Source organism: Protopterus annectens, chromosome 13.part0 (assembly GCF_019279795.1).
Source record: "Protopterus annectens isolate FY-2018-M chromosome 13.part0, PAN1.0, whole genome shotgun sequence".
Lineage (NCBI taxonomy): Eukaryota > Metazoa > Chordata > Ceratodontiformes > Protopteridae > Protopterus > Protopterus annectens.
The window spans coordinates 1,279,463,126-1,279,475,200 of record NC_056747.1 but is presented as its reverse complement, the minus strand read 5'-3'; the positions used below and the strand labels follow the sequence as shown (position 1 = coordinate 1,279,475,200).

Below are 12,075 nucleotides of genomic sequence, written 5' to 3'. Positions count from 1 at the left end.
TACCATATAACGTAAGCGGCATTATATAAATTATTCAATTCCTGACTTTTTTTTTTTTAAAGAAACATCTTTATTAAGCCATCACTTATGACACAGGCAATCATACAGTTATATAAATGAAAACAAACCACACCGGCACAATCTTAGTTGCAAGCATTTTGCATCACAAACCATACTGACACACTCCCAGTTGCAAACATTATATATCACTTATAATCTACCCAATCATTTTCAGTCAAACATTACATATCTCATTTGAGTCCTGCCTTCTTTTAAACCTCATTCCTCCCCTGTGTGCATTGTTCCCACAAATCCAGTTTTTCCTATGTAGTTTGCTCCTACCCTTTTCTAAACATCTCAATTCCAGTTACTTTGTCTCTGTTACTATATTCACTACTTCTAGTATAGCTGGCTTAGATTTTGATTTCCATTTTCTAGTAACCTTTTGGCAGCCACCATAATTAGACACAGCAAGGCCTTACCATGTCTAGGAAATTCCTATTCTGCAACATAGCTCAGAAAATCATTTCCCTCCTGACACCAAAATGCTCACCCAGCATCTCCAAAAGAGCATCCTGCAGCGAATCTTTAATGCCTGTTTTGGTTTAGTACACTCTCAGGAATATCTTGGTGGATACTGGTGTCAGGCTACACTTGTGCAGGTTCATAGAAATTCCCAGACAGGTCAGGCAAGAGTACTGCAGGGGGCCTGTGTTGCTCCTACTGTGATAAAATTTCAACCATGCAATCATCTAAACATGTATATGTGTGGATCCCCTTTGTATTGATATGAGCAAACACTAGAGGTAAGCATTTGGTAAACACCCTAAGTGCGGCGGAAAGATGAAACATTAAGGAGGTAAACTGACAGTGTTCCTCTCCTGCCAAAGTGAAAAACAGTACCAGCTGTATGAGCAACTCACCATCTAGTCAACATCTACCGTTAATTTATTCACACAACTTATCACACGTCTTTTGCTTACACCATATATATGATCTTAAAGGAAAGGCCGAGAAGTGATATTAAGTAATATCCTCTGTAGTCTAGGTGGTACCTTCTCCAAAGACTTTACGAATAAGCTTTGCAAGAGTCTGAAGACTGCTTCTACATCGTCTTAATCAGATACATAATTATTGAATTTCTCACATCCATACACTACTGTGAGCAGTTCTTTTACTATCTTGACCCACATGCCAACTGTTTTATTGTACGGAAAATGGCTCCTGTACCATTTTCACAGGCATCACTTCATAAGAACTGGCTTATTCATATCACACTACTTCAACAGTTTTTATGTACTGTAAAACTCGGCTTCATTCCCAAGTTACATGTTCCTCTGACAGCTTTCTTGGAGGAATATTTATCACAGACTTATTATGAACATACATAGCAGGACACTGCATCACTCTGTTTATGCCTGATCTGAGCACTTGTAAAACAACTTTGATTTTCTCTGTACTAATTTTCAGACCCTAAGTTGAGAAAATGACCCATCTATGTGTCACTCTGATTTTGCAATTGCTCTTACTTTAAAGTTATACTGTCTTACACCATTTAGCAGCTGCACGAGACTTTTGCCAAACTTTTTTTCTATATCAGAGACCACAACAAAACATAACTTCAAAAACTTTCCAAGCCTTCAGTTACCAGAGTAACAGCTACTTGAAACACCTCTGGCACTGACAAAATATCAGACAGAATTCTAAACATTCTATCTTTCAAGTGGCATATTAAAAATACGTTTTTAAATGCTAGCTAGGTTATGACTTCACCGTTTTACCTTTCTGTATTTAAACTATTACACCTGAATATGTAAAAGCAGTTATATAAATATGCTGATGCATAATGTAAGTATACCAGTTTTACTATCATCATTTTAACATGGCTTCATCAAAGTGACAATGAAACTGGTGTACATGGATGGTATGTATCAGCGTATTCAAAGTACAGCATTTACATATTTACATAAACTAAAAACGTAAAGCCCAAGGCAGACTACGTACTTTTACTGGAAATTAATAATGTGTACAGTAACGTATATTCAGTTCGAGAATATACAAGATTGTTTTTAGAATGTACACGTTTACAACAAATCTGCATCTGCAGTACTACTGATACACATGACTGAATATATGCTTACAATATTATTACTGGATCAATCTTTCACAGAAGAAAAGTTATTATGGTACAGCAGTTCAAATACAGAAAGGTAAAAGGGTAAAGTCATAATCTGGCTGTTGTTCAGAAATAGAGTTTTATCCTGAACAGAGGATATAAGGTTACATTTCTTTTATGTAAAAAATGTTACTAAGTGCAATCTTGGAGAAACCCTTTCACTAGTAGGTTTGAGAAACTGAGGTATCCGAAGTGTCAGTGTGTTCTGGTCTCAGCTCATTGTTCATACAAAGATCTAATTTAGCTTGTTTTAAAAGAGGGAAACAGCAATTGGAAAGGAGGCGCTTAGAAGCGAGACTGGATTAAGAGAAGGGAGGCAAAGCTGAGAGAAGAAGCCAGTTAGCCTTTTGCAAGTTAAACTGACGCTCTATTCATGAGGTAAGGGAAATGAATCTGAAATCTTAGAAATAGTTTGAAGCAGGTATAGGTTTTGCTTGCCATTCAGTGGCATAACTGGAATATCATATTCCAGGCAAAATATGAAAATATTTAAGGGTAAAGATTTCTGAGCTTAACAAACAAAATGACTGGAAAGAGAGTAGCAAGTTTGCATTTTTACAAGGTGAACTAGAACACAAAAAGTCTATTTGCTTTGTTGATAAATACAGCAGAGGTGTAAAAGCAGACGGAGTGGCCTACCTGGTAATCCTGGTCATCGATCCCAAACCTTTCACGAAGATTTCGGAACACCAGTGGGCAGTACTCTTTGAATTTAAAGCGACTTGGTAAGTTCTCCCTAGGTAAAACAAAATGCATGCTATTAACTAAAAGGCTTGAATCGGTGTAATCAGGCACATTACCTTCTCCGCCTGCATCATGTGCCTGAACTAGAAACATCCTTACATGGTCATCTGTATAAAATAGATGCTTAGTGAAAAAATTGATAGCCACATTTATTAAAGACACACATTTACACGATAAAAAATACTTATAAAGAAAAGAAAAAAAGACAGTAAATCTGTCAGCTCTGAACACAGTCTACTTAAAACCATGGAGTAAATTTTGTGTTCATGATAAAAACAAAGACAGTTTTCTACTATCAACAACAATCTTAGGTTTGATAAACATCTAGCTAGTAGCATAAAAACTAGGCTCACTCTAGAGTCAAACCTTTCCTCACTACTACCACCAAAAATCCACAGCCAGTACACATTTACTCTCATCCCTTCTTTATGCCACAACTATATTCACTAATCTTAGGAAAATAGACTTAAATAATATAATCTTGTTACAATAAAATTTGCCACTGGCCTCCCTAACAGATCACACCACTGCAATTCACTGCACGAACTAAAATGGCTGGAACTACCAAACCTACTACCTTTCAACCAACTAAATTTCACACTCGTTTTTCATCATCCTAGTAACTGTCCAGCTTTAAAAGACCTTATCCGTCCCTACAGTAGCAAAAGATCCCCAAGAACAACCAACAAACTTCTTCTAGAAGTAACCAAATCCAAAAATTACTATGGAGACTCCCTTATATCAAACAAGATATCCAAAATCTGGAACCCCATACCCCAACCAATTAACACCAACAACACAACATTTAAAACACTACTGAAATAAATGGCTCTGCTCCTGTACCATCCCTGGATGATCTATACTTCCTCTCCTAGCTCCGTTTTCATCTTTTCTCTCACATTAGCCCTTACAAATTTCTCTAATAGCTTTTCACCCTCTCTCTCTTTTTCTACCCCACCCACTTTACCTTCCTAGATTCCCCCTCCCCTCCCTTCTTTCCCTTCTGTTACCAACAACTTTCCACAGTTACTGCCCCTGCTTTACAGTAATGCTTCTAGTCGATTACCAGACCCCACTGCAGTACTACTCTAAACCTCATATTGTACCCACTTAGACTCACACTGCCAGGTTTTCCCTCCCCTATCATTTCATATTGCGTGGCGTCTCCTCTATTCTGTACTACTGCTACAGTTTACTAGCAAATACCTTGCTAACTACTTGCTAGACCCAAATGGATGTAAAATGGCTCATTCTCGGTCTCAAACTTTTTTTACCTACTCATCAAAATTTTAACTATGCTTACTAAGTTGTAACTCTGACAAATATTGTACATTGAAATTTTTGTTACTGACGTGCTATGTATGCTGTATCTATGCGAGACATTTTGATTGCAAGCTTTTGTATTGTGCAGCATGTCTCCATAAGTTGTAAATATACTTGATACTGTTACTAGAAATTTTATGTTTATCGATGTGTAAATATGCTATATTTAACTGTGACACTTTGTTTTTGTTAATGTGGAGCTTTTCTCCCCGGGCCTCCATTGAAAAGGTGCTCTTTTTCAGCCCAGTGGACCATCCCAGTAAACAAATGTATAAATAAATTCAGTTTTATTCTAAAGGCTACTCAGCACACTACAGTATATGTCAAAATGCTGCCACATACAAAACACAAGCCGACGGCAGATTAGGACAGATTCAGCTCACCTAGACTACCTTTTACCATCACTACAGATGTCTATCACTCTAATCTAGTTTGCATCGAAATTAATCCTTTGCCAGTCCATGATGTACCAAAGGGTGGTTCAAAACACTTGAAAATTCTCCCAATAATGGTGAATCCACTATCGGGGGGGGGGGGGCACTGCAACCTTCTCAGGGGAAATAAAAATACTTCTTACCTCACAAGTCATCAGTTCTCTCCTTTATTTGTGTGCAATTAATTTTCCTAACGATGCTACCCTTTGAAGCCTTAATAATTCCTTTTAGATAGCTGAATACCTCTCATGTCTATCAGCTGTTTTCAAGTTATACATGTGATGGACCCATAAATCTCTCCTTATAAAGCTCTGATGCAGACCATGCGATGTCCCACACATCTCCGATGGAGACCATGTGAGTTCCCATAATTCCCTCCTTGTAAAGCTCTGATGCAAATAAGGCACCAAAACAGTACCCCTCCTTTAAAAAGCCTTTATTCTACTTGCGCCTTTGTAGAGATGGGTCTTTCAAAAATTGCATATAAATTTCCAAATGGCAGCTTGAAACCTATTTATACAGAAGAACAACACATCTCTTTCTACTGGTGACAGTTCTTGCCTAGGTAGGATAGTATTCTCTCTCTCTATTTTTTTAAGGTCCATTTTTACATATGAAAAACATCCATCTATGCTAACAGCAACTTGTGTTCAAAAACAGGACCAGTGTGGGTGCATGCATGTGTGTGTTCTTGCTCGAGAGAAGACTGAATGGCCAAGACTGTCTTTTCTTTCAGAGTTTTTGGGGGAAGAACAGGCCTGGGTCAACATACCTCTACCAGCTGGCAAGGGCTAAGTGTAGGCCAAAGATACCAGGCATGTACAGATGCACCAGAAGGCAACCTGCTGAACTTGGGTACCAAAATATCTCCCACAACAATGAGGCCAATAACAACCAAAGGACAAACATCTGATCTGTTTCAAGGGCTGTAAGCAAATTTCATCGATCTCCTTATCTTCAACTAGGAGAAAGTACAGTTGTGTACGCTTACCATAAATGTAGATGTTAGAGTGTATTCACTGTTGCAGTCATCACATTTGGGTTAGCTGCTTGCAGTAGCCCTCAGTCGGCCTGATTAACAAAGTCTTGGGTCCTACGTCGGTTGCTGTCTCCTCTTACGTGACGTCAGGGATTTAAACATGCAGCCGTCATCATTACATCAGTTTTTTTTGCCCCAGATGTCAAGTACCCCCCCTAATGGGAAGCAATTAAATCTATAAATAAACAAGGTTATACCGCCAACAAAAAATCAAATACACCAAAAAGCTTTTAAGCACTGTAAAGGAGAGAAGAGGTATAGCCAAAAGAAGCCAGGGGGCTGGAGGGAGGGTGACCAGGACTGCAACAGTGAATACACTCAACATCTACATTTATGGTAAGTGTACACAACTGTACTATGTTCTTCGTGTTTCACTGCTGCAGTCATCACATTTGGGTAGATTCCCAAAGCTAAGGATGGGAGGAGGAATTTAGATAGCATTAGGACAGGCTATAAGGCCCTGCAAGACTGCAGTGGCAAAGCCAGCTCTGGATTTAGAGAAAATTGACAAACGGTAATGCTTGGTGAAAATATGTACAGAACTCCAGGTAGCAGCTTCTAGGATGTCCCTGGTAGGTACGCCTCTGAGAAAGGCTGTAGAGGTAGATGCAGCCCTGGTTGAGTGGGGTCTGATCCCCTGTGGGATAGGTTTCCCATGGTGTTTATAACAGAAACAAATGCAATGGCCAATCCATTTGGAGATGGTTTGCTATGAAATAGCCTTTCCCTCTGTCCCTGCAGCAAATGTCACCAGCAGTTGTTCAGATTTCCTTTGAGGTTTAGTCCTGTCCAAGTAGAATCTAAGTTGTCTGTGCACATCTAAGGAGTGCAGTATCCATTCCCCTTTGTTCTGTGCATTAGGAAAGAAGGTTGGCAAATGAATGGACTGATTAAGGGTCACACTGGATACCACCTTTGGCATGAAAGAGGGAATGGCCCAGAGGGACACCCTGTCCGCATGAAAAATGATGAAAGGCTCCACTGCCATAAGGGCCTGTAATTCAGATACCCGTCTTGCTGAAGTGATTGCTAAAAGGAAAGCTGTTTTCCAAGAAAGGAATTTTAAATCTGCAGTAGCAGCTGGCTAGAAAGGAGGATGGGTGAGTTTCTCCAATACAAAGTTAAGGTCCCAGGCTGGAGTTGGAGCTCTCCTGGGTGGTCTTAAATGTTTGGCCCCTCTGAGGAACTGCTTGAGCAGTGGATGAGAGAAGAGGGGAGGTTGTGTGTTATAATGAGCTGAAATGGCTGAGGCGTGAATTTTTATTGAAGAAAAAGACAGGTTCTTGTGAAGCATCTCAGTTAAGTATTGTAAAATCAGAGGTAAATTGGGCACTGCTGTGCTCATCCCTTGAGAATGGTTCCAGGCACAGAATATTTTCCATTTTTCAGCATAAGATTTTCTAGTACTAGGCCTCCTTGCCTCTAAAATGATATTCATCACTGGTTTACTGAGGGATGGTAAAGGAGAGATTAGGTAATTAGCCAGGCTGCTAGGTTCAGTGTTTGAGGCTGAGGGTGCAGAATCTGGTTCTCCTGCTGAGACAGCAGGGTAGGAGTCTGAGGCAGGTGCCATGGGGCCAACAGTGACACTGCGCAGGAGGGTGTTACCAGTGTTGGCGTGGCCAGTCTGGTGCAATCAAAATCATCCTTGGTTTGTCTTGTTTGATCTTTAGTAGTACTTTGGAGAGCAGAGGTAGTGGAGGAAAGGCATAAACTGTTAGGTAACCTAGCATCCACTTTCCAAGCTTGTCTGTGGGGAGCCCTTGTGCAAAATGTTTCCAATCGATGGTTCTGGGGGGGGGGGGGCAAACAGGTCTATATCTGGGCTCCCCCATTTGCTTGTCAACATGTTGAAAATCCTTGGTTCCAGTTTCCACTCATGTGGGTCCATGAGATTTCTGCTTAGTCCGTCTGCCAGTGTATTAGGTTTTCCTGGCAGGAATTGAGCTTGTAGATGCGCTTGGTAGCTCAAGGCTGTGATCCACAATGCCATGGTTAGTCTGCAGAGGGAGTAGGAATGTGTACCCCCCTGCTTGTTTATGTACCACATAACAGTGTTGTCCGTTTTTACCATTAATTGACCTGGAAGAATGTGGTCCTTGAAGGCTGTCAGAGCATTCTGTACAGCTAACATTTCTTTTAGATTGATGTGCAGGTGCATTTGACTTGGGTTCCATTTGCCCTGAATGCACTTCCCTGCCAGGTTCGCCCCCCATGCATAGTCTGATGCGTCTGTTAGGGTTTGGGCAGCAGGGGGTAGTATGAATGGTAGTCCCTTGTTTTGATGGCAGGCCTCTGTCCACCAAAGGAACTCTAGGCGTAGGCAAGGTATGATAGGAATCATTGCTTCTAGATCCGGAGAATGTTGACACCATAGGCTTTTTAGATTCCATTATAGTTTCCTCATATGCAGTCTTGCATATGGAATTAGAAAAATGCAGGAGGCCATGAACCCCAAGGCTTGTAGTATTTGCCTTGCAGATAGCAGGGTTTTTGTGGCCACTTGTTTGAAGTAGGTTGTCAAGTGAATTGTTTTTCTGGCTTGAGGAAAGCCATCTGGGAAGTTGTATTCAAGCTCGCTCCCAAGAATATAATTTGTTGATAGGGTACCAGGTGTGATTTCCTTTCATTTATGGTGTACCGCAGACAAGTTAGCACTCTTTGTACAAAAGCCAGATGATTCAAAGGTATGCCCTGGTTTTCTGCCTGAATTAGACAATCGTTCAGGTATGGGTATATTTGAATATTTCTTTGCCTGCAAAATGCAATGACCGGAACTAGGCACTTTGTGAATACCCTGGGCGCAGTAGATAAGCCAAAGGGCAGTGCAGAGAACTGATAGTGCGTGTAGCCTGCTTTGAAGCGTAGGTATCTTCTGCAAGATTCCCTGATTGGGATGTGCAGGTATGCTTCCTTTAAATCTAGTGTTGCCAACCAGGCAGCTTTGCCTAGCATAGGAAACAATTGGTGATGAGTCAGCATCTTGAATTTTGGAATCACCAAAAAGGTGTTTAGAGTAGACAGGTCCAGGACAGGACGCCATGAATTGTCTTTTCTGGGTACCAGGAAAAGTCTTGAGTCGAAACTTTGTCCCTTTTCCTCTTCTGGTACCAACTGAATAGCTCCTATGCTTAAGGGAGGGAGATTACTTGCTTTTGGGCCTCGGCCCACTGATTTGGAGGTAGATCCGGCCAACCACTTGGAGTTGGTAACGTGTGGAAGTGAAATCTGTATCCTTGGGATATTATATTTAAAACCCATTTGTCATGGGTAATGAGTCTTCAGTTTTTTGCATGAAGTGCAATCTTTCCCCCAAAGGGGCAGTCAGTTGAGAAGTGCTTGGAAGTTTTAAAAATAAGTCATTGAGACAGTTTACCATAGGGGGGAGTTTTATTACTCCCAGGTTTGGAAGGGGAGGCCCCCCACTGCTTAGTCCTGTGCGTACCCTGGGACTGAAGCCTGGACGCTCTGCTGGATCTGGGTTTGGACTTAAAGGCCTGGAAGAGGCAGGAAAGGACCAGTTCTTAGAAGGCCAATGCCTACTAAATCTCGGAGGTTGTACTTGTAAAAAATCTTAAATGGTTTGCATAGATTTAGCTTTTTCTTCCATCTTTTTAAGAAATTCTTCTGCCTTGTTGCCAAACAGGCGGTCCTGATTTAAGGGAGCTTCCAGTAATTTCAATTTAACATAATCTGGCAAGGATTGCTCCTTAAGCCAAGCATGCCTTCTAAGTACAGACCCAGTTACAGCAAATCTACAAGATGCCTTTAGTGAAGCAAAACCACATTGCAACATATGTTTACCAACTTGTTCAGCAGAATGCATTAAATCCTGTAAATCCTTATTTTTACACGGTCAGGAATCACCATCATTTTCTGTTTAAGCAATCCAATAATATGCTGCTGATACTTAACATATGAAACTGGCAATTCAAGGCCCTAATGGCCAAAGCTGCAGAAGTGTATACCTTCTTACCCCATCATCCAGCGCCCTGGAGTCTCTATCAGAGGGGGTAGGATTTTTGGCAGTATAAGCTTTAATACCCTTGGGTCCCTGTGAAATGGTTTCAGGATCCACAGTAGGATTTTTGAAAAGGAACTTGTCAGAGTCTGGAACCCTGTAATATCCATCAGGTTTTCTGGGAGCAGGAGGTAAAGAGTCAGGGGCCATGCTAGATTCCGAAAAGGCATCATCAGCAATGTCCAGTACAGGAGGTATAGCTAAAGGCCTGTGCTGGAGTAATAAATCACTAAACCTCTTTTTAGAATCAGAGAAATCCTGACTTTCCCAATGAAAATGCACCCTGAGAATATGCAAGGTTTCACCAAAAGAGAAATCCTCTGGGGGAGGGGGGCAGAGGGAATAGAGTCCTCAGCATCAGAATCCTCATAGGTCTCTTAGAGGGAGAAGGTTGGCTTCCCCTGACTAAAGTAATAAGGTCTTCAGTCATTCTTATCATTTGTTCTTTAGGCATAGAGGCCTGACCATGCGGTCTGGGCGTTTCTAGGCATGGTTCGAGTTTTAGGCCTTGAAGAAGAAGATGGCGTCGTTCTAATATGCAAGTCAGTAGGCCTGAATACACCCTCAGAAGTCGGTGCCTGCACAGCGGCTCTGGACCCATCCAAGGTAGAGACATCCGCAGGTTCCACAGTTGAAGCATCTCGCGGCATACCGGACACCAAATGGGTGTCAGTAGAGGCCTGCGAATCTGAAGTAGTGAGTATCAGGGGCTGCGAAAGCGCCTCGGCGGCCTGTCTCTATCTTTATCTTTGCGTTTTTTTGGAATGTCGGTAGTCGGATGGCTTACCGAAGACATATCGGGATAATTAAACTGAGCACCAAAATATTTAGAAGTGAAAATATACAGACAACAGATAGTTCGTGGTTTAAATAAGGCACAAAACCGACAGTGAGGTATGCCGATGTCAGGGCCTAGGCAAGGAGTACAGTACAAATGAAAATCTTTATGAGGTATTTGCTTCCACAAGAAATGCAATTATTTACTTTTACTGACATCGATTTAGAGCAAGAAAAAGTTTCCCCAACGGGGTACTTCGCTTTTAGTTAAAGACTTCGGTTCTGAAACTCGAAAACGAAAATTTCGGTAGTCGGCCAACAGGCACTTGCGAACTGCTTCTGCTTTGGGCACCGCACGGCAAGAAAGACTGATGTAATGACGTTGGCTGCATGTTTTATACCCCTGACGACCTGACATCACGGAAGAGGAGATAGTAGGACCCAAGACTTTGTTAATCAGGTCGACTGAGGGCTACTCCAAGCAGATAACCCAAATGTGATGACTGCAACAGTGAAACATGAAGATCACTAGCTGCTAGAAAAGAAAAGCAGGACAGCTGGGGAGGTGAAAAATATGTGGAAGGGGAGGTGAGTACACAACCTCCTTCCAATTCCATGTTGCAAAATAAAAACTTACACAAAACCTCAGCATGTTCTGTAAATACTCTAAGTGCTTTACAGGGAATTCCACTAAAGGGGCAGCTTTGTTTAGAAGTCCATTGTACATATTTCAAGTAGGATTCTCTGCTCATGGTGATATGTTTCCCTCATCTTCCACAAAGATCATACAAGTCACATGTTTGGGAACACATAGTTAAGGAATATTCCTTCTCAACAATTTCGCTGTCACGTGGTTTCTCTGACAGCACAGGCAAGACTAGTTTCATACACTTCAGTCAATGCTGTGTCACTACTTATGTTATTTATACCATGGGCGGTTTTAACGTTCCTACATATCTTACATCAATGTGCAACACTGCAGCAACTATGTTACACTACTTTAATACTGCTTATTAATTTATCTGTTTATTAAACTTTAGCATCCAGGTTGGCTGTAATCGGGTATAGTCCATTTACAGAGGAATTTGTCCTAAGGAGAAAAATTCCACTAACATTAAACAAGCAAGCACTCAAGCTTTCGAGAAAAAAGATCCACTAGATCTAACAAAGTTCCAATTCCCCTTTACTCATATCGTATCAGACCCATTGTTGAATATAACGCATCTTTTGGTATGTATTTATCTAAACATATTACACAACTTGAGTGACATCAGAGATTCTTAACTAAAATAATTAGTGGCCACAAAAGTTTTAGTTATCAGGAGTAATAGCCAGCCCTTTCTCTGTACTCAGACAGGAGGTCAAATAGGGTTGGATCTTTCACAGCATGAAAGGCTAGACATAGGTCTCTTACAAATTCCTCCATGGAGATCTATGTCTAGCCTTTCATGCTATGAAAGATCTAACCCTACTTGACCTCCAATTCTTTGGAGAACAAATAGTATCTCAAATACTTGGTTAAAGGAACTAACCTTTCACCAGCAGATAAGACACACATAAG

At 41.1% G+C, this 12,075-nt stretch overlaps 1 protein-coding gene across 1 annotated transcript in view; it reads right to left on the bottom strand.

Annotated features, from left to right (window-relative positions):
- The window catches only part of PIP4K2B (phosphatidylinositol-5-phosphate 4-kinase type 2 beta), a 571,177-nt gene that overhangs the window by 359,034 nt on the left and 200,068 nt on the right, over nucleotides 1–12,075 (bottom strand). Inside the window, exon 3 of the mRNA XM_044055292.1 lies at nucleotides 2,816–2,912. Within this exon, the coding sequence (XP_043911227.1) occupies nucleotides 2,816–2,912 (97 nt within the window). The remainder of the gene's footprint in view (nucleotides 1–2,815; nucleotides 2,913–12,075) is intronic.